Source organism: Fulmarus glacialis, unplaced genomic scaffold (assembly GCF_000690835.1).
Source record: "Fulmarus glacialis isolate BGI_N327 unplaced genomic scaffold, ASM69083v1 scaffold36192, whole genome shotgun sequence".
Lineage (NCBI taxonomy): Eukaryota > Metazoa > Chordata > Aves > Procellariiformes > Procellariidae > Fulmarus > Fulmarus glacialis.
The window spans coordinates 1-23,391 of NW_009199132.1; the positions used below are offsets into that span (position 1 = coordinate 1).

Here is a 23,391-nt window from a genome sequence, read left to right on the forward strand (position 1 = left end):
GGCGGGGGGGGCTCAATTCACAATAATCTAGCGACACTCAAAGAACACGAGTCTTCCTTCCAGAATAAACCGCTGCAAATGCTCCCTCGGCTGCGCTTGAAGGGAGCAGTTGCTCCTTGCCTCATTTCCAGGCTGATTTCAAACAGAATTGAAGGCGGTGGGTTTTAGAAACGGCTTTTCACTGCTTTGAAGCCTGCCTGCACCGTCCTCCTGACGTGCCAAAGTCATGTCTGCGGGCAACGACCTGGTACTTAAAGGCTTTGCAAAATATAGGAAAATTTTTAAAGATCAAAAGCTGTTGCCAGACAGCAAGGGCAGCCCCCAGGAAATAAAGTTGGTGGAATAAACACATGATTTTTTGCTTCTGCCCAGGGATGAAAGCAGCTGAAAATAATGTTTAGGGGGGAGGTCCGTGCATACGCTTGCTCGGCGTCCTGCGACTGGTGCTGTGCTGGGATGGCACTGGTTCAGTGGGGCGGGATGGGGGTGTCTCCGATGGCAGCAACCGAGAGCTTGGGGATGCTGAGCATGGGCTCTTGGTTTTGTATTTATTTTTTTTGTGTGTGCTGAAAGGCTGACGTGCCGCTATTGGCAGAATCTGTCTGGAGGGCAACGCTTGCACGCCAGTAATTAGAAAGCAAACTCATTAGTTAGAAATAAAGCCCAAGTCCAGAGAGGATGGGAGATGGGGAGGGGGGGGAGAAGCTGAGTCAATGGTTTCTGGAAAGCACTGGCCGGGGAGGTTCAGCCGCAGCCATCCAGAGGAGCGTCCCTCCCTGGTGTGCAGCGATTTGGAAAAGCACTGGGGACTATAGAGTTACTGTAGGAGCTGAAATGCTCTTTTATCGGGGTTTTGTGCACTCTGTCTACTAAGCTCGCTCTGTCACAGACACGTGGTGGTATGTCCATACTTTATATACTATTGGGGCTGGCTGGGGGGGTGCTGCTTTTCTTCCTTCAGCCTTGACCAGACACTCGTGCTCAGCATTTTGCAGCAGATTTGGGGAGGTTGATGTGATTTCTCGCTTTAAGCCAAAGGGAATTGCTGAGGAAAGAGGAGCAGGGTGGCTGGGAAGGAGCTGTGCAAATTCTGTGGGACTTGCTCCATGCTGGAGGGAGGGAGGTCTTGGGGAAAACGTTTCATGCACTTTTCCATTTGAAGGTGACGTTGTATTTAAAATGTGAGAGAGGCAGTTTTCTGTGCTGCTTAAATTAAAAAAAAAAAAAAAAAAAAAAGTCTTGAGTCTTTTTGGCAATAGCTTTTGATTTAAAAAAAAAAAAACTGGTTTGAGAAATATTTTTAAAGTTCAGCTTAAGTAAAGGTTATGCTGAAACGAGATTTGAATTTAAATCTTTGTTTCAAATATCCTGTGTCCGTCTCATACTGAAATTTTGTTTTAACGTACATTTTAGTGTGTTTTCAGGACTGAATCCTTCTATATTTTAGTCCTTTAAGGGCTTGCATGAAAATGCTGTATCAAAGAAGCGGAAGAAGAAGATACAGTTATTACTGTTAGTTTTATTTAAATATGCATACACATATTTAAGTAGCGTCATCTTCCGCTGATCCCATCCAAAATGCTCAGTACTTGTAGATAAGTTATTTTCCATTCTGGAGCGTGGAAGAAACTCAACATATGACTGATCTGATAATGTGTTTATCTGCAGCCTTTATGCGAGATGATTTTAATGTCAAACATTTTTTGTAGAAAACGTACCCTTGCTTTCAGATTTGAGCTTATCAGTTTATTTACAGCAAATGTGTTTAACAACTTAAATGTATTTAAGATGACTTCCACTCAGCGGTGTTACGGGCAAGCTGCGAGATGTCAAATTTACAATCTCACCCACGAGGCCGCTCTGTGCCGACAATCGATGGGGACTAGAATGCTTTAGGTCTTAATTAACGTACAACACACAGGCAGTCTTTGATGCATAGCCATGTTTTATTTATTTCGGGAGGGCAAAACCAGCAGAGTGTTTCTAACTTGGTATAAAAATAATGGTAACTTGACCGTGAAAAAAAAACCCCTACGTGCCTAGGTTAAAAAAAAAAAAAAAAAAATTCCTCCTGTTTTCTCCTTCTGTTCCTACAGAGAAGGAAAAGGCAGGGAGAACATGAGATAGTTTATTATTCATAATCGCAATCTTGTCTTCTAATTCATGGGTTTGGCATTTCTCATTAGAACTCTGAATATAGTCTTTGTGCTTTTGCTAACGTCATGAATCTGATTGTATTAATATGTTCTCAAGGCAGAACCTATAAAAGCAATTTTCTAGTCTACCATAAAATATTCATAAGAATACAGGCTTTTTTGTTTTGATGATGTGTTCATTAAGCAGAGAAGGTTTTATTGTTTTCGGGAGGGCTCTGTAGGTCAGAAGCACTCGCCGCTTCTGTGGGGAACTCATGGCATTTCAAATAGGGGTTTTTTTGAGACTGAAATAGTAAGAGTCGGGGATGACGCAGCCTCTGCCGGGACTCTGAATGGGAATTGTGGTCGTGATCTCTGCAGCTGGCGCCCCGTGCCCGCGCGTCGGGCGTTTCGGGGGGGATGAGTCCCTTTGGATGGGAAATGGGAGGTCTGACAAGTTTTCTCGGGACCGTTATCCAGCACGGTGTAAGTTAAGGCTCTTATTAGGGAGTAAAGCAGGAGTCATTTATCACAAGACACAATCACAAGTAGTAGTGATCACAAGCAGTAGGGTATTCCTTCTGGCTGAAATTGGATTTATTTTAACATGTTGAAAGCTTTTATTTTCTGCTTTTAGGAAACACAGTGTTTGGATCATAAAGGTGCGTGTAGGAAAACGCATGCAAATTTCAAGGAAAATTGCATTTAGCCTAAATAGTGTTGACAAATTCAGTGAGCTGTATTGAAGATAAACAGATTTACGTGGAGATCGGGTAAGCAGGAGCGAGTGACTGCTACCTCTGTATTAGTGATGCTGACCTTTAGTCCACATGTATAAAAGATGGGAGATGTTATTGCCAGGTGCTCAGAAATCTTTGGCTGGACATAAAAATAGTCAATGCATTTAAAAGGCTTGTGATTCACGGAGCCCGCTGCGCTGTTTGGTTTACTGACTCATTGGGTCTGATCCTCTAGGATTAACTGTTTAAGCTCTCCTGGAGCCTTGGGGACTATAAAGTTGCATTAAATCATACTCAAGATTATCTTTGGGGAGTTTGGGAGCTCTGGGGTATTTGTCTACAAATTTGGGGAGGGAGGGAATAATAGGAGAGGTCCACGTAACGCTGTGCTCATGTCTGTATCCAGCGCTTGCCTGGACATCGTTTCCATGTGGATGCCATGCATTGGCAATGGTCAGGTGTGTCTCCATCCTTACGTTGGGGTGATCACTATAGGTTTGACTTGGTGGGGTAAGACCAAGCTGAGTTGTACAATTCTGTTTCGGCTTCTTTTAAAGGTGGATTTAATTCATGCTAGAAAGCTGCTGCCACTGGTGAAACGGTGCTGCAGCCCATGGAGTTCCCCTAGATTTGCCACCTGATAAAATTGCTGCTATTACAGGAATAATCACTGTGCATCTTTCGTAACATACAGTAATTACATTAGTAATGCTCAGGGTATAGTGTCCATATACAGATGGTTAAAATGGATTTTTGATAGCCACGGTGCATCATATTCTTGAAGGTGGATTGCTTTTGGGGGCTTCTTTTTGGTTTTGACCAAATAGCTGCAAATACCTAGTTTGCATTAAGACCTCTTTTTTTTTTTTTTTAATTCTCTCTCTCCCCCATTTCTATAAAGATCCAACATAGTAATGGGATTTTTGCTGGCATGGAAACTTTACTCTTATACTTTTCCAGGACACATCCCATTTCCCACAGTCCTTGGGACACACGATGGTTTCAGATTGCACCTCTTGCCCCATACACCACACTGCTGGGGCAGGTACTGTATAGATATAGGGCCGTTATGGGGTTGCCAGTGCCGGAGGAATCCAAAACATTCTTCTGTCACTCTGAAATACTGAAATCCTGGCAAACTTGGATCTAATTTAAAGCACCGCATCTGAGATGAGAAGTTTCTGAAGCGATAGTCCGTGAAACGAGATTGCCTCCGCAGGGCTGGTTTTGAGCTGTCAGCTCCCACTCGCGTGCGGGGAAGACGGATGAAGGGTTTTTTTCTGTGCGAGCGGCTGCAGCAGTTGCCATAGGGATGCTCCGTGGGCAGGAATGGGAAGGGGCTGACCACGGCACCGACCACGTAGGAAAGCATCGGCCATTCCCGAGGAGGGCTTAGGAACGTGTTGTTTAGGTGGGTTTGAATGGTTACTCATAGGCGAGAGCTGGTGTTCTCCCTGAAATCCCCGGCTGTGGCTTGGCGACCCGCGGCAAGGAATCCCAGCTCTGGTCCTGCGGGGGAGAGAGGGGAGCGGAGAAAAGGCCACAGGAAGGAAAACAATAGGGAAGTGGAGGGAAGAGCTTGTGGGTTGAAAAATAGCAACACTTCCAGTAATGTGACCTTTTGCAGAAAACGTTTCCATCCAAAAAAAAAAGTCTCCTCCTCCTCAGAACAAGCCGGGCGTAGGGTGGGGAAAGCATGCTGCTCTTGCATGCATACTGCGCTCCTGCAGCCTGCTTGGGGGGGGTCATACCTGACGGCGCGGGAGGCAGCCCGTGCGCCCTGTGGGTGCAGGCAGGACCTGCCCGCAGGGTGCTGGGCAGGAGGGTCGGCGTGGCAGGGCACCCGGTGTCTGCTGCGGCCGTGGGCTCTGTGGGCGGGTGGGTAGCGTTGCTTTCCCAGCCTTGAAGGAGTGCCTGGGCACCCGGGGTTTCTGGAGGAACCACCCGCTGTGAGGTACAGAAAACCACGGCCCCTCTTCTCCAGAAACTTTACGGAGTTCAACTCAGATAGTTTTGTCTCTATAGGCCACCCCACTCCTTTTTGCTTCTTTATTTTCAAATAAAAGCAATGGGGTTTTTTTTTTACTGATTTCCAACACTAAGCTATATTTCTCTACTAAACTGTATTTCTCTGCTTTTGAAGAAGTGATGGTGTTCTCCCTGAAATTGGTCTTGTGTAGACCAAGCAAAATTTCTAAATTCATCTCTTGGTACATGATTTTTTTTTGTTTGTTTGTTTTCCCCCTTCAGCTCCAGCAGCATTGGCCTAGCTGTGCTTTTTAAAACCCCACCACTTTGCTCAACATCCTCCTTTCCAAGGAGCTGCCATCTAGGATGGAGTTGCCTTTCTTGTGGTCCCTGTCCCTGCATTGTGGCCTTGCCCTTGCAATACATTTTGATTTACATGGGGTCACCTTACAAAACACCCCCGATTTTTCTGAATTACTCCGCTATTATTTTTTAAAATTTTCTTTTTCCGTGCTTCATTTAGCTTTAGATTTTACCAGCATCAACTTCTTACGCATCAGTTACTGGCAAAAATAAATAAATGTGTAGCATTTGGGGAAAACCCTGTGAAAACTCTTTCTCTGAGATTGATGATACTAATGTCCTGATAGAGTTTGTAACGTTATGTGTGGGCATTTGCCGCCTGTCGCTGTGGCTCTCTCCGGAGGGTGGCACAGAAGGGTGATGGCAAAGTGGTTTGTGTGATCGAGGCTACGTGCCATGTTCAGCGCAGGGTCCTCATTTATTTCTAACAATTTACAGTTGATTTCAGGTGACCTCTGAGGACATGCTGCTTGGAAGGACACAGTCAACTTGTTCCGCACTCCTGTCTTGCATCCTTGAGGAGGTGGCTGAAATCAGACCTAGGGTTTAACGATCAGGCTTGAAGTGAAATACGAGTTTAATTTTTTAAAGTGAAAGTTCCTCTTCAAGTAATGTTTCCACAGGTGACATACAGGTGGTGAAAGCTGACGGTCCGTCTTAGTAAAACTTTTCCTTAAGCCTTTTGCAGTTCGTAAACGTTTTCCATGCTTTTTTCTTTTGAATTGGAGTTTACTTCACCAGCTTGTTTGTAGGCAGGGAGAAATTAACGTTCGTATAGTAAAACTGCCTTTGCTCTTGCTTTGTAAGGATGTCTGTCCTGCTGGGGCTGGCCTCGTGGTGGCTTATACCGATGGTTTTGTGGTAGGGCGGCACCTCTACCCCCATGAGATCTCATAGCCTTCCCCGCACGTGCAGGAGCCCTGCATACTCCTGGGCAAACCCCGGGTAACCCTTTCATGTGGAGTAGGTGTCTTAGCAGATGTGTGACTGATCCAGCTTCAGTGATGCTGCTGATGCTCCCTCCCAACCTTGCACAAACACATCTTAAATATTAAAAAAGAAAACACTAGATAAAATAAAAACCCCAACCAACCAAGGGAAAAAAAAACCCTTTATTTTCCAATTTTTTTGAAGCTCAATGTTTTTGAAGGGTTAGCCTCTTTTATTCTGCAGATGATGTTCATTCAGAGGTATCAGAAGAGTTACTGAGTGATTTGCCCTGTAGAGAGAGGCATTAAATGTGGCAAGTGTACAGAGTACACGTGAAACACAGAACGGTCATTCAGGTGGAATTTAAAAATCTTTAGTCATTCATGGTATGGCAGTAATTTTTTTTAGCAGAAACAAGCTGAGTTCAGTTATTGCAAAGGTGGTTTTTTTTAGATGTCTGTTACTGCCCTTTTTTATGACAAGCCCCTAGTCTTCAGGGAGATGCTTTTTGTGTAAGCAAAGAACTGATCTTTACTACACAGATAATCGAAGTGATAGATTTCCGTTTTTTCTTCTCTTAGCATACATCTCTTGGTACACACTACTGTTCGCTACCTTAGTGTTGGTTGTGCTTCAGGTTTGTCCCCTTGGAGTTTGAACGACAGAGGCAAGTCTTGGCATAGTCACCATTTGGGCACCTGCGTCCTCTTGCTGCCTGCTCTGCAGCATCCCCGCGCTGCCTGCGAGACGCGTTTGCACCTTTCTGGTGGTTGCAGTGAGGAATCTAGTCTTGTCACCGAGGCACTTAACAATTTTTCCTAGATGCTTCATTACCCGTTTGCTTTTGGCTAAGCTCCTTTCCAAAACTGGTTATAAAGGATACAGTACGTAGTGTTTTTCTGCATAAGTTTCTTAAAGTGGGAGCCTCGTGTTCCTGACCATAGGATTCCATCACTTGATCCGTTGTAAGTCAAGGTTGATCCTTTCTGTGAAGTCTTAGATTAATCTTTATCCTTCTTATTTCAAGTGATGCTAGAAGAGTGGAACGGAGGTGTATGTTTTGACTACACAGATGTAGAATGGTATCAAGAAGGGTCACGTGTGATGCGTTGAAGTCCTTTGCTTTTAGAAAACGCACGTATTTGTAGGAGGTGGTGGCTGGAGGAAAACTTCTTGAACTCTGAAGTCCTGTAGTGCTTTTTTACCATTTAAAAAATGGTGCGAGTTTAATGGTGCTGCTCTTGATTCAATCCATGATTCCTCAAGGTCTTTGCTGGACATAGTATGAGAAATAGACCCCTGTGTGAATGGGGAATGCGCTCATCTCTCCTCTTGTGTTTCACGTTGTAGTTGATGTGACCACAGCACTGCCCTTGCAAGTTGCGCCGACTTCAGTCCCGATGGATCTGCGCTTGGACCACCAGTTTTCCATGCCCGTGACGGAGCCGACGCTGCGGGAACAGCAGCTCCAGCAGGAGCTCCTGGCACTCAAGCAGAAACAGCAGATCCAGAGACAGATCCTCATCGCCGAGTTCCAGCGGCAGCACGAGCAGCTCTCCCGGCAGCACGAGGCTCAGCTGCATGAGCACATCAAAGTAAGTGATGGGCAGCCCTGCGTTGGGTGGTGTGCGAAAGCATCCCCTCACCAGGAGGAGATGCACCAACTAATTTATTTTGGGGGTGGAGATACTGTGCTGGAGTTGGTAGCCCCTGTTTAGAGAATTATCTTTTGTAAAGGGATGCGAGCACCAAGATTTAGAAGGGTGATAGGGTGGAGGAGAGGAAGCAACATAAGTTGGTGTCATGTTAAACGTTATCCACCCGACTGTGTGTATTCAGAAGTCCTGTGCCCCACTGCCAACAGGTGGCTTGCTTTCCCTGGGTTGGGGAAATTTCAGTAGAATTTAACCCAAAAGGAGGGCTTTTAGGTTACCTGTTCCTAATATCACATATTTGGGAGTAGAATGGCATATAACTGCTGGCTGGACATCTGCTGTCAGCGCAAGGTGCAAACCAAATGTTTGGACCTTAGTGTCTCTGTAGGAATAGGAAACGCAGATGCAGTGGGTGCGGGTAGGTCTGCACACCGTGAGATTTTTTTTTGGAGTTGCACGGTGCAAGTTAGGCACGGGCCGGGGTGCTTTGCGCTGCTCTGTCGCACGGGACAGAGAGGAAGTGTAACGCACAGGATAGGTAGGAATTACAGTTTAGAAGATGGCTGTTGCATAGTGAAAACGTTAGACATTATATAAATATTTCACAGTGATAGACTATTGCTATGGTAACATAAGCTTTCAGAATTGCTAATATGCTCTCTTTTCAAAGGGGGATTAGCGCTGCGCATAGTAAATAGCGTTAATGTAATATTAAAAAGCAACCTCAATTCAACCTTATATAACTTTCATTTTAATACAAAATACATGTCAGAGTGGGGAAAAGAGAATTAAAAGTTAATGGTATATTATTTACAGACTTTTCAAACACAGATATGAGCCTGGCTTTGTAAGAACAGTTGCTGTTTGAAGACTGATTAACAGTCCTTAGTGGGTCCTCTGTGTTCTCTTCAGGACAAAGGTGTGGGGAGGTGCATGCGTGTAAATTCATTTATGCATACACTCATATGTATGCATAATAAGTGTCTATATGTGTGTATATGTATGTAGTTATGTATGTATACACATGTGTCTATATGTACGCATTTGTGCATGGGTAGCACAAGAACAGTTGCAGCATCTGTGGTTCACATAGTACATTCAAGAGGAAAGGATGGGAAATATCTGTGACAAATATTTCCCTTATTTCCTTGTAATTGCATGTGCCTTTGGATATTTGTCTATTAAAAATAAGAAAGGGTTGTTCAGATTTAATGGACGAACTCTGATAGGAACATATTTGCTCTCATTTATGTTAAAGTTATGACTGATTCTGGTACAAGTCTGCGTTAGAAGGAAGTCGAGATCTAATTTTGAGAAGCCAGTTAGTACAGTATATCTAGACCATTAGGTAATGAAGTTCTTCCTCTAATGTGTGAGCTTGGCTAGATGAAAAACTTAAAATAGGAATGATATAATCCTGTGTGAAAAAGGATGACCTGCAAGGTGATCTCCCATAGTAGTAAGTGTGTCATCGTGCCTAGAATTGCTTTAAAAATAAAACAGCACATTATTGAAATAAACCCCATGATATCTCACAAATAAAATAAACCCAAAACCATACACTAACGTGTCATTATGATGCACTTTTTTTGGGATAACATACTTCTTATGTTTGTGTTCATAAGTCAGCCCACATTTAGATGACTCTTAGATTAAACCAACTTTCAGAAACTGGCAGCTGTGTTAAGTTCAGTGACTGTAGGTGCAGGGAAGCTATTATTTTGTCCAGACAACTAAAATTTATAACCTCATTTTTGGACTTTGAACTTCAAGCTGTTCAGGTCCTTTATGGCTCATGAAAAAAGCAGGGGGGAATTAAAGCAAATAAAAAACTTCTCTTCTGTGTAAGTGAAGCACTAGGGTTTAAACTGTGAAATTTGGTATAGAAATAGTCCTAAATGAAGACGCAGAGCTCTTTTTGGAGGAATTCAGATGTTTTTTAAAAATCAGCTGCTCAGGGTGTGTAGTAAACGTCCCATGTGCACACATGCATCCATGCACACCACGCTCCTCCAAGCGTGCAAGGGAGGGCTTGCTCTGGCACGTACATTGGATCAAGGGAACGCTTCCTACTGCTTCTCTCCTCATCTTTTAATGCCATGGGCAGGGAGTACAAACTTGCCTGTTTTGTGAAAGGTCTAAGCAGATGTGCTACTACTCTGGCATGGGGAGGAGCCGGAGTGGGGATGCAGTCTATCATCTTTTCTGTTTACTCAAACACTGAATCTTTAGACTAAATACATGATAGAAACAGCAAATTCTTGACATCCTCTTTGGAGGCTCAGAATAAGTTAGCTTCATTTGGTGATTGGCTTATGGCGTCACTGATGAGATTAAGAATTTCATTAGTCTCTTGTCTCCAAGCGAAGTGTTCAATATGCAGAAATAGTTTAGACTGAGCGATGTAGTTGTGAGATTCTTCAGCTGGAAGTGTTTCGTAGCCTGAGTTTATGGTATTGTAATGAAGGTGTCACGAGTCCATCGCTTGTACAAACTTTTATTCTCAAGTTTCTTCCTCAGGTGGAAATGAAGTCTCACTTAGGGTAAGAAAAGGCTTGGGAACCTAAACCTAGCCAGATTTCTGTTCATTAAGATTATATGTAATGACTAGAGTGAGCTTGCAGCATGCCTTACTGCTGCACCAGGTTTGGTTCTTGGACATCTTCAGTGTCTTCCCTGACATTGGGGTTTTTTGATTCAGAAAGCAAACCTTCAGCAGCTATTGCAAGGTCATTGTGCACCTTGCAAACTTACTTCCTTTCCAAAAATTTGGGGCTCCTGCAGTTTGGTTAGAATTTTCAGGATCAGAACAACCTCAAAATCTAATGAAACCAAAAATTAAACATGGAAACGTCAAAGCTCTAAACCTACTCTGATGTCAAACAAAATGGCGGTTCTTGTGACTTTCTCCCTGGCACCGGTTTCCTTTGAGGTGATCAGGGCTTTCATTAGTCATAGTATTAAATCTTGCAATTGATTTGTAAACTATTTCTGTGAAGTGGGAAGAATTTCTGCATCTTGCTATGTTTTGCATATCTAGCACTATCTAGAATCAATTAATTTGGCTTTTTTCATTACAGCTTAGCATCCACCATTCTAATCAATGAGTGCAAAGCATTTATTTGTTCGTCTGTTTGTGTACTTGAGCAGCAATTTCTGTGCTTTATCTTGACTTATGCCTGTTTCTAAATCCTTTTGCTTACAATTCCTAGATTGTAAGCATATTTTTGGATATAGCAGACCAGCGTCTGGGTATAGTTACATACGCAGAGCAAACATTGCATTGGATCCCTCTTTTGGCAAGAAGATTGGGTTCAAGTACCTTTGCACTCTTCCACTTATAGATGTTGAATAGTTTTGTTGACAGGAATTCAGTGGCTGAGCATCTGCTGCTAAAAGTAAAAAAATATTTTTGATGCATTTCTGAAGCAGCTGTTGTATCCAAAGGGGGGGAAATTCTGTATTTTGGACAGACATAGGTACAGCCAGCATTGCTAAGTTACAGCCAACAGCACTTTGAGGATTTTAAAGAGGCTTACTCATTTTAAATGTTTAAACCCTTAGCTAGTACAACAGGAATCACGTTTTGTGTTTTTCTTTCTTTTACTACTTTGGTGTCGGTGTGAACAGAGGAACTGTTCTGACTTGATGTGAATTAAGAGGGGGGGAATATCGCTCCCTTCCACCCCCCAAACAAAGCACTGGTATAAGAAACATCTTAAGGTCGTCTTAAGGAAATGAAATTTGGCTTGAAAAATGCTGGCATGTCTTTCTTGTTTTTCTATTCAAGTACATAACTTTTTCCTATTGAAATCTGAAGTTTTGGTATTTTCCAGAACTTGGTTTTACTCCAGCAGCCCACTTTTAATCGTCTGATCTAGTGCAAGAGGAGAAGATGGGATGGTGGCAGTCCTTCTGCCTGCATGTGCAATCCCTTCCCTTGTCCCCCCCGAGCAGTCCTTGCTTTTATAGACATTGTATTTTGAAGAAATGGCCTCCACATAAAGGTGGCAAATTCCAGAAGATCGTGCAATTTGGAGAGCCAGGCTACGAGTGAAATAATATTTGTGGAAGGGAAGTATAATGGACACAGGTAGAGCTCAGCGCACGGAGGGAGTGGGATCATTGCACATGGGGAATAACGAGAAAACCCTGACATGTTTAGGGAAAATAAGCTAAGCCTTAGGAAGACTTCACACCATATGGAAATAGACAAAACTGTCTTTCACAACTACAGCGCAGCTTTGCAGATTGCCGAGGTTTGACATCCGAAAGCAGCGCGGGAAAGGAAGCTGGAGCTGGTGAGCACCGGAGGCTGCTGCGGGCTGGCTGGAGGCAGAGGCGACAGCTTCTCTCTCCTGTAGCCGCTTACCTTCAGCGAGATGGATTTTCCACTCAGGCGTGCCTCGCCAGATGTGTAACAATATTTATAGCCTTCAAATCTGCCTTCCTAAACAAAAACAAGGATGGAATAAGGAGCCTGGCGCCCGGGCCGTTGCCGGTGAGATGGTGGAAAGCCTCTCCGCAGGTCCCAGTGTGAGCTTTGCTTGACCTTTGATTGCGAAGGAATCGGCAGTGAATTTTTTCCTTTGTGAGTCACTCATTCCCAGCCAAGATCAGCTGGAAGTTACCAAAAGCTTTTCCATTTGCCTTCTGGTCAAGGGCCGGAGCGAGATGATTGAAGAGGGGCAGGATCCGCACTTTGGCAGGGCGAGAGGCACCTCGGGCGGTGTGAGCTCAGCAGAGAAGTGAAGGACGTGGTGGGTAATGCGGTTAATCTCTTCCGTCCCTGCGCTGCCCGAGCTCGGAGCAGGGCTCTTCCCAGCTCTGGCTGTTTTATAGCTAAAGCCGGAAACTTATTCAGGATGCTGACGCACGTCAGCATTAGCACATGACAGCAGACACCAGAAGAGTCCTGGTGGTGATGTGATAGCAACATAGGCAAGCGGCTGAGCCTCATAACTCCTCGTGGACCTGAAATCCTAACCTGGAGGCATGCAAAGATGTTAATTCTGTCATACAGTGCTATTCCTGGTTTTCCCGACATCTGAGAAAAGAGTATTTGTGTGCATCAGTAGCAGAGGGAATGCTAGTCTGTACATGCAACGTATATACAGGATGGTCAGAGAAGTCATGGGTTTGCATATAAGCAGCAACAGTGAAAGGAGCTTTGTAACAATGTTCGCCGAGGAGTGATTCTGAAATTGTTTTCTTTTTATTCACACAATGATTTCCTACATTTAACAGTATGCTATGCTGCTTAATGGCTTTATGCCAATAAATAAAAATACATGGAATGTTTTCAGACATTGGCTTTATATATATAGCAACATTCAGATAAAGTCTGAGGAGACGGTTTTGTTAGTTTTTGCTGGTTTCAGACGACATTTTTTTCATCAGCGTTGCTTCCAAGCCCTGACTGAGAGGTGGTAACACATCCACGGTGCTACCCCCTTGTTTGGAGACATGGGGTGAAACTCTCTGGGCATTCCTTATTTTTGTTTTGGAGAGTAAAAGTCTTTCAGGAAATCTTTGTGACTGATTTTGCAATGCTGTAAAGAAAATGTAGGTTTTTTTCCAAAGATACCTAGGCTTAATAGGTGTCATGTTGATGCTAAGGTGAGAAACTGCTCTTTGCTTTCATTTGGAGCCACCTGCCCTTGCAATGGCAGGTTTGCTTGCAGGATAGCTTATTGGGCATAAATCACATCGTTTTTTAGTGTGGCTGCTTTCAGTGTAGCCCTGACAGTGCCTAGAGCCTCTTTTTGGCGGCCTCTCTATGTCGATTCCTACTTAACAGGAGAAAATTTGCTTGTTTCAAATCTGTTGATGGGGTTGATGTCATCTGCAGCTGTGCTGGGTGGCACCTTCCCCATGCCCCCAGGCTGGGGACGCTGAAGGAACCTTGGTTCCTGAAAAGCATCCCCTTCCCCCTGTGTCCTGCTCCTCACATTGGACTCTGGAAGGGCAAACTTCCATTTTAACCCCCTGTGCCCCAACTCCCGTTGCTGAGCGTGTCTGCTCCATCCTTCCTGCCTGCAGCAGCCAGCGCGGAGGGACTCCCTTTGCTCAGTTTTGTGTCTCTCTTCTGCAGAGCGCCAGTTCCTCACAGCCTGCATCGTTTTCAGGAGAAACTTAAAAAGCCCGGAGATACCAGGTGTCCGCCTCTGTCTGTGTTCTGACATGATAGGATTATTCATCTTAGAAGACTGCAGCTGGGTACAGTCGGTGGTAAAAAACCAGACTGAACATTTTGTGCCTTGTTACTACTTGAATGCATTGTACCGTGCTCCCTTGCTATTTCTAGACAGCTTCCTGTTCTTTTTTGGTGACCTTGCCTCATTTTTCTGGTACATGGAGCTGACTCCAAGACTTAGACCTGGATCCTGCAAAACTTAACTTCTGATGGAAGTAACCCTGGGGAAAGCTTTTGTAGGATCAGAGCGTTTGCTCTCTTTGAAGGGTGGGGGGTGACCTTCCGCAGCCTCAAAGAACTTTCCGCAGCCGCCTTCCAAGAACGGTGAGGACAAATCTGCACACAGAGGGGGGGTAGTGTCAACAAATTCATATAGCAGCTTGGACACCTGTAAGCCCATCTCTCGGTTGAAGAAGTAGTCAACTACATGAAAGGAGGTTGTAGCGAGGTGGGTGTCAGTCTCTTTTCCCAAGTAACAAGCGATAGGACAAGAGGAAATGGCCTCAAGTTGCACCAGGGGAGGTTTAGATTGGATATTAGGAAAAATTTCTTCACCGAAAGGGTTGTCAAGCCTTGGAACAGGCTGCCCAGGGAAGTGATTGAGTCACCATCCCTGGAGGTATTTAAAAGACGTGTAGATGTGGTGCTTAGGGACACGGTTTAGTGGTGGACTTGGCAGTGCTAGGTTAACGGTTGGACTTGATGATCTTAAAGGTCTTTTCCAACCTAAACGATTCTATGATGCTATGATTCATGCAGCAGGCTGAGTTAACTTGGGCATCTTCCTACCTAGCGTTGGTGGTTTCTGGACTGAAGCTGGATTGCTCATCCAGGAAGATTGTCTGCCCTGATCCTTGCAGACTTGCTTTAAACGTGGTGAAAGAAGCACGTTTCCTTTTGGCTTCTTCTGGGATGGACCACGGTTTGTAGGCTGGAAGGAGCAGAATGAGAACTCCACATTTTTCCAGGTTTGAGATGCAAAAACCTCAGTCAAAAGTTCAGTCACAGATCTCACTGCAGCCAGTGGATGTGATGGCATTCATCCTGTGAATCCCTGTACTGGTGTCCGCAGAGTCTGCTAGTATAGCTAGCCTTGTCCTCCTTGCACCATTACTCAAATGTAAAGCTCTGGGGCTTCACAGCTTTCCAGTAGAACTTTGCTCTGGGGCTTCACAGCTTTCCAGTAGAATACAGAGGTTTTCTGACCCATCAGCAGTGGGAGATGAAAAGCCTTTTGCCCCCTGAGCTCAGCCACTCCACGTTCCTATGGTGAAGCCAAAGAAGAGACATTCACCGAGTGCGTTTTCTTGTTACTTAATCTCCTGAAGTTGAACTTAAATTGGGCTGACTTTTGGGTGGTCTGAAGGCTGAACGTCTGACATAAATGGCAGAGTTCACTGGCTGACAGACAGATACAGGATCCTTTTTTCGGTAGCACATGCTCACTTTTTCTGTGGAGTCCAGCTTTTGAAGTGGTCAAATTTCTGTTCTTTCATCCATTATAGCATGAGTTTGTCTCCCAGTAAAATGTGTGTGGAGCACAGTTGTTTTTTGGTTTTTTTTAAAGCTAGAAGCCTTATGTCTCTATTCAATTTGGAATTTCAAAATAAACGACAGAAGAAGGAATATTTTGCAGTTCACACCTCTGACTTTTCAACTCCAGTTTTATCTTCTTTTTTAACTAGATAAAATAGATTGGAAGTAGTCAAAGAGAACACATAGAGAATCAGGGCATGAGTACAGAAATACCCAAGTGGATCCTGCTGTTATATCAGGAATATTGACCTGTTAATATACGCCATCGCTGATAAATCAACATTCTTAAACTTCTAAGTCCTGTTGCTGCATATGGTCTCTTAACAAAATTCAGCTGTTGTATGGGAGAATGAAGTTGTGTTTAAAACGTAAATCATGTTGTGCATAACTTCGCTCATGTACACACAATACGAACAACGTTGTTGGATTAATCTCCATGCTTAAGTTTCCTGTTTAACTTAAACAGGAAACAGGTACTTAAACAGGTGTGTAAAAATGGTAAATATTTGGTATTTACGTTGCTGGCCTGTTACCTTTAAAAACGATGCTTCTGCTGCTCTCGCACGAGCATGGGATGATGTTGAACATTCGTTTTTAGCATGCAGCCTTCCTCCAGGCACCGCAGGTGCTGGGGCTGTCAGTGCCTCGTGTCAGACGACGAGCAGCACTGTGCAGTCCACTTCACCGCCATGTCCACCCTCTGTCAAATGGAGCTGAACCTGAAATCACACAGGAGCGGCAGCTGATGCCGTGTGTCAGCAGCCACGCTGCCAGCGGTGGTACTCCATCCTCGCTGCTTTTTTTCCCCCCCTTTTTTTTCCTCAGTTCTTTGAGAAGCCTGGCAGGAGCACTCCAATGAAGTCTCCCATCCCTGCTAGCTTTCTGGTTCGGTCGCTTTTCCTTCACACAGGTGATCGGGAATGGTGAATCAGTGGATACAGCCACGCTCCTCCTTTTCTTTAGTCATATTTCCTTCTTTGAAATGACCAAAACCCAGTGGTGGCTCTTCTAGCTGCTCCCATTACAGGAGCTCTTTGTCCTACATCTCTGCTCCTGGTACTGATTTTAGCGTAACATTCCCATTCCAGCTCCTCTTGCTCCCTGCACCCCAAAACAGTTCACAGAGGACATAATTACTCTGCCAAGGACTGAGGTCTGATCACTTATGGCATGATAAAATCTCATTTAGCATTAAACATCTGGGGCTCCTTCCTTTACAGGACAATTTATATGGTTCTTTGATTTACAGAGATTCCTTATTGCCATCTGTGGTCAGATGGATGTTCCCTGCTCCTGGTGCAGGAGGTGTATGGATTTGTCCTCCCCTTCAATAATAAGCATGTAAAGCGTAGCAGAAGCAAAGGCAAAGTAGTCTTCCACACCTTTAGAGGGGAAAACCGAACGTGCTGAGTACTACAAATGGAACTCACTGCTTTCTAGAAAGGGTCTCGGAAACTCTGCTTCTGGAGAAAGGGTAAAAACTAGATTGGAGTGGCAGTCAGGGAGCAAAAGGCACATAGAAATCATTCCCAGCGCTATACCTTTGCAGATATTCAGGGCTTAAAGGGATGAAGCTGCTGTGCAAGCTTTCAGCCTTTTCGGAGAGGTAAGCAGTAATGGCATGGGAAGGAAACTGGGATAAAAAATTTTATATCCGTATATAAGGTGCCAAACTAATAACGTGGGATCTTTTCACCTAGAGCTGGCAATCAGGGAACATAACCATCGTTCCCTTTCCTGGAGACATTTGAGCCTCATAAACTTGAACACCAGACATTCTCAGTAGGATATGTCTAACCAAGATCAGTCTCTTGCCCAGGAAGCTGTCGGCTGGAAAGGATCATTTCCCTGCGTAGCGAAGAGATGCTGGCCGCGGGAACTTCTGGCACGGGACTGCCTGCTGTCAGCCTGCCTGATAGCTGGAAGGGGGCACGCCGAATATACGTTCAACTGCTGATGTGTCCAAGAAAAGAGATGATAGATGTTCATTCTTCTGAGCTCTGCTTTCAGATTTTTGTGTCTTGGCTTCTGTTGAAAACCACAACTTTCCCCGCCCCCCCATCTCTCAGTACAAACTGATTAATTCTGACTAGCCTCTGGTGCTCCAGGAGATATCTGAAACACGCTGTGATGGAGCCAAGAGAGCGAATCCTGAAACTAGAGCCACAGCCTGAGACTTCAGTAAACAGGATGGGGAGAAGATGAAGCAGAGAGTTCGGCCAAAGGAATGGCCAGCATTAAGATTGCTCTAAAATAATCCAGTACAACAATTCTCCCAGAAATCTGTTGACATCCATGCTTTGCTTCCACATAGCTAATGATTTTTTGGGGGTGATGTGTACATGTTTTGGTGAGTTCTTTCTTGATCATCACCTACGATTTTCCTTTATTCTCACATAATCTGAGCTCCAGATCCTTATAAATACCTGATTTAGCCCACCAAAACTGAAGAATTTTGCCAAAGGGGGTGGCAGATGATTTGCCTTAAAAACACTGTTTGTACCAAGACCCCAGCCTCGCTGCCTGCTAGGTGAGAGGACAATTATGTGAAACTTCTGAAAGCGTTTGCTGTGTCATGCCTTAACTCAGCCTTTAAGAGTACAAGTTCAGGGGGTGCTGAGAAGATCTGCTTTAGGGTTTTTTTTGGTCTTGTCTAACATTAAGTTGTCGGTTTTGAAGCTAGTATTTAACTTGTACGTCCTTACAACTTCTTTGAAGCTATTGCCTCCATCCGAAGGCCAACCTCTTGTTCAGGGGTGGCAGGTGAAGTAGTTTTACGAAGTCTCTGAGCTTGCCTGGAAGAAGTCCTCAGACTGCAGTCTTATGACAGGCTGGAGCATGCCATCATGACCTTGGTCTGAGATGGAAAGCACGTGTATGTGTGAGGAGGAATGCTGACCTGTAGGTGGAGGATCAGGCTACCTTTTCATCTGTGTTTCTTCTTAACCTAGCTGCCTCATGCTGGGAGGAAGTAGGGATTGCCTGCAAATCCGAAGAGCAGCAGAAGTGCTCGGGGTGGTGTCCCACCACGCTGGAGCACCTTCAGTAGATGACCTGAGGCATAGATTGAGATGCAAGTTAGGAGCTGGACACAACACTAAGCTACTTTGGATCCCAGAAAATGTTTATTGGCAATAAGTACGCCAACTGTTGTTCACCGAGCCTTGCATGTGTGATTATCTGCATGAGTAAGGGTGAGCTGTCTGGGTACAGATAGTTTTACGCTACGTTCCACTAATTGCAGTAAGCTATTCAAAATATATATTATAAAAACCTAGGAGCCATAGTCTAAGCTTCAAAACCTCTCCTGCTTTGCAGATTTTAATCAGTTTTACCGCGGCGTGTGAAGTAAATGACAGAAGCACCTTTAAAATGACGGTTGTATGGGAAGGAAGAAGCAGAGGAGCGTGGGCAGAGAACAGTGCCTAGCTTCTGGGGGAAGAATAAGGTAGTGTCTGCGAGGTACCGGGATGTAGGAAGGACCCGTGTTCTTGCTACTCATCTAGCAAATCAAGGAGTGGTTGTGCAAGTCGTAATGCAACATGTCTCCATGAAATGCGTCCTCGTTTTCTGTGGTCAATGGGATCTTTGCTGTCAGCACCACGTGCTTGCCAAGAGGGCACAGGCTGGCTTCTGGGCTGAGCCTGCTGGAAGATTTCAGAGCGCTACCTTTCCACTTCTGTTGTAACGCCTAAAGGAAACTGTTTTAGCTCCACTCTGCTTAAAAAGAGGTTTCTTTGTGCAGTGGAAGTTGACAGTGCGCTTACTGATGAGGTGTCAGTCCCCGTTCTAGGTAGAGATGCTCGAGAACTGAAGACAATTGAGGAATGTGATGGCAAAATCCACTGCACCGCTGAGTCCTCACGGCTAGCTGACGGTTGATAAATACGTGGAAATGCTCTACCTTTTCCTTATTATATTTATTAATATTAATATATGCTAAAGGAGCACCAGCAACACTAACTACAGGTACAGTTGAACATTTGTGCAGTTTTCATAAATAGTGGAAGCAGTGACATTAAACATATGCAGGAATCCCCATAGTTATAAATATTTACAAATACTTGTTTTGGCAAGAGCACCTAATTCAGATGTTCCTAGCTGCGCTCCCTAATACAGTGTGCATGTCTGTCACACGGTATGCTCCTCAAATTGATAGTTGAATTAGCCTGAATGCAAGGGATTTCCCTTGGCGTATCACTTCGTATTTCACAAATATTTAAATTTCATTACAGTGGGGGAAAAAACACACCGCTCCAGCTACGCGCAATTAACACACGGGCGCTGTGGAGTCGGTATTGATTCATTTGCCAGCAAGAGAGATCTAATGTATTATGTGGTACGTGAGCACGATCTCGCTGGGTAATTAATAATCCTTATCAGAGCCACCTGAGCGTCTCTTGGTATGCTGTGAATTGCAGTTCAAGAGATGCTTATGAATTCCTAATTCGGGCACTTCCCAAAAGACTCAAGCGTGGGAGATTGCACCCCACCCAAATGCAGCTCTGAAACGTTTTGCCTTTAGACATCAGTAGGCTTTTTTTTTTCCACTGAGATGGTCAAAGGAAGGTTAAATGCCAGACCAAGCCCACAATGTGTGGGTATTACCTTGGCAGAAGAATTTTAGTGCGTGGTGCAGGAAGGGTGTAAGACGTTGCTGCAGTTGGCCACACACGGGGCTGATTGTCGCTAACTGTTAAAATTTGCCTTTATTGCTTTAACTGAAGCAGAAGCTCGTATTTTTCTGAAGTTTCAGTTTTATTTTGCACATGGGACAGCTTGTTGTATGTTATCAGATTTCCTGCTTCTTCCGTTAGCCAGTCGGTGGTGGGTTCTCTTGCTGCTTACAGGTCTTTTTTTCACAAAGCATCAGCAGAAAAACCCATTTTTAAGTAAGAAAATTAAATTGTAAGCCCCCCAAAATATAAAATTGGGGCACAGCCTAGCATCAAGCGAGTTTTAAAGCTTATGGTTTTAAAGCTAAGAAGGGCCTTTTTGCACAGAAAACTGTGATTTAATGTGATAGTTATATTCCCTCTGGCTCTGTTATAACAAGATGGGTATCAGTATCAGCAAGGACGAGCAATGCAAGCCTCACCGTGGGTCAGCACCCCAAATCCTTATCCGAGGTCCTTGGAGCAGTTGTGAAACCTGGATGCAGTCTGTGCAGCAGGACTGCCTGAGGTGGTGAGCTGGTAAAGGCACTGCATCGCCAGTGCCCCTGCGTTTTGCTGAGCCTGCACCATATATTTCCTGTCAAATACTGTCTGTGTGGTTTGTTTTCAGCCCTAGGTGTGGAGAAATATTCATGCTGTGAGAAGACATCACGGTTCAGACAGAGCACTCGAATGGGTTTTCTTCAGTCATTTTCTGAGGCTACGACAGACACTAACGAAGTCATTTCTTTTTGCTTTTCATGGATACGATTGGAGAGGTTGCTTTTTTTTTTTTTTTTTTAATTTTTATTTTTTCAACTTTCAAAAGATTTGAAAACTTTATTAAGAATAGGCTTTGTGGAAACTGGGGTCAAAATCAGTGGAAACAATACATCTCTAATGAAACTTCTATAAGCCATCCAGATACAAATTGGTCTTTTCATTTACATTTCACTACAGATGTCAATGAAAGCACAGTTCCTTCTAAAGCATCCTAATGTATGTAAACCATTGCAGGAAGCATAGCGTGCAAAGCCTAGGAGACTGCAGATGGAGAGAAAAGGCTCCTGATTTCATAAAAATAACAAAACCTGTTTTAACATATTGTGCATTAAATATTGTTCATTTGCATACTTTCTATGGCTAGGTTATAAAAGCCCACCATGTGGTGGACTTGTTGGAAGTCTGAAAAAGATACTCTTTCTCCAAATGGAGATGTGTTAGTGGAAGCTGCTGCTTAATTATAAAACAAAAATAACTAGTTTTCTCTAGGTTTTTTTTTTTTTTCCTTTTGTAGGTTTTTAGAGTCTGGGTTTTTTGTTGTTTACATAAAATTCAATAGAATTAGGAAGGGAAACATAGGTGCAATCACCGCAAATTCTGCTAACTGGGGTTCGGTGTTTTACAACAGTCTGCCTGCTTGGAACCAGCAGCAGGAGGGACTCCTCCATCAAGAGTTTCCAGCAGATAGCCAGCAGATTGTAAAGTACTTCTTACATTATTTTTTTGCATCTTTATATAGGGTTGTATAATTTTATGTGTATCGTAGATAGTGTATCCACAGCTGAAACACTGGATAGTACAAATGTACAATACCACAAATTAAAATAAGAAAATGCTGTCAAAAGCGTAAATAGAAAAATGTGCAAAAGGAGAAGGAAAAATCACTGTACATAGGGTGGGAGTCTTGAGTACACACATGCTGTCAGGGTTTGGAGAAGGATGGAGTGAGACCCATTTTTGGAGGGAGCAGGTACCCCCTCTTAATAGCTATGGCTTGGCCCGATCCCGTTCCACGTAGAGGATTTCGTGAACCTGGAGCAGTGGGTGGTATCTGAGCACAGGCACCCATTAAATCCAACCTCGGAGAAGTCTCATCTATCGCCAGAGCGGTAAGGGTTTTGAAGGTTAAGGTTGCCAGCTTAAAATCAATCTGCTAGTTTATAAGCTGCCAACGTAAAGAGTGCGGGGCGGGCGTAAGGCGATGGGGGCGGCGGGGAGCTGGCGTGCTCCTGCGTTCAGGGGGGTTTGCAGGGGCAGTCGGAGCAGCCCAAGTAGTTGGCTTCAGCATGTATCTTGCCGGAGAGGGTGTGAATGAAATTGGGAGGTGGTAAATCTTAGTTTGAGCTTTTTTTTAAGAAAAAGCAATTTTCAGTGGAGCTCAAGGGAGAAGCCCTGTGCCAGGGGAAGTGCCTTTTGCAAGCCCCATGGAGATCCATTCACACCTAGCCAAGCTGCAAGCTGCTGAGACTTGTCATTTGTCATCTGCTTTTCCACAGCCCGGCTTGCTCCTGGCCGGCTGTCAAGACGTGGGGTGTTCTCTGAGCACTGACAGGTACCGCCCCAGGGCCCGGTGGATCAAACCGCTGCCTCCAGTCCTGGGGGAATCCCCCCCGGACCCAAAAAGGATGCTCTGAGCTGGGGAGATCCACCCCAAATTTCCCAGGAGGTTGGTGTGTCTGTGTACATCTTCCAGGTGGTGGGATTTGGAGACCCAAGGTGGAACGTGCACAGTGGACAGGGGCAGGGGCCTTTGGTGCTTCAAGTCTTGAACATCCCATTTCATGAAAGCTTTGCAAATCTTGACCTTAATTAGGCAGCCTGTCTCTCGGTTCTTCCCGTGAATGTGTGTGAGTCAAGAGGGCTGGGGTAAATCCTTCCTTGAGAGATTATTGGAATTTTTTTTTTTTGTAATGAATCAATTCTTTTATAATTAGGCTCAGAAATGGGTGGTGATCATGCCGCAAGGCAACTAGTGCTTTTGCATTTAGCTTGGGGTGTGAGGTTTGTACGGCAGACGGGAAGTAACCAGCGTTTGATGAAGTTAAAAAGATATAGTTGTCCCAGTCCATAGGAACTCCTCTATATACACAGAGAGAAGGACTGTTGGAGAAATAAGAACGCAAAGTCGTATGCTTAAAGGCTTATTCAAAAAATCGTATGCGCAAGGGAACTGAACTGGTCTTGCAAAGCCCGCGTTGATGATGGTGTATTTTGCTGCGAGTGAGTTGGTGAGCTCAACAATATTCCTTCAGCATAGGGTTTGTAGATGGTGAACATATGAGTATTCGTAATTAAAGCGTCCTAATGGGGTTTTACTTAAAACAGACGATAGAGAGAAAATGAAGATCCCGCTGGATTAGTGGTTTGCACTGGCTCAGCTCAGGACCCAGGCTCCGGCAGGGCAGCAGTGGCAGCAGACGGCTCGCAGAG

General features: G+C 44.4%; 1 protein-coding gene across 1 annotated transcript in view; it reads left to right on the top strand.

Moving 5' to 3' along the window:
- Window positions 1-7,486: 7,486 nt before the first annotated feature.
- The window catches only part of LOC104073403 (histone deacetylase 4), a gene marked incomplete at both ends in the record, with an annotated part of 51,580 nt that continues 35,675 nt past the window's right edge, over window positions 7,487-23,391 (top strand). The window contains one exon of the mRNA XM_009573146.1: window positions 7,487-7,731. Within this exon, the coding sequence (XP_009571441.1) occupies window positions 7,487-7,731 (245 nt within the window). The remainder of the gene's footprint in view (window positions 7,732-23,391) is intronic.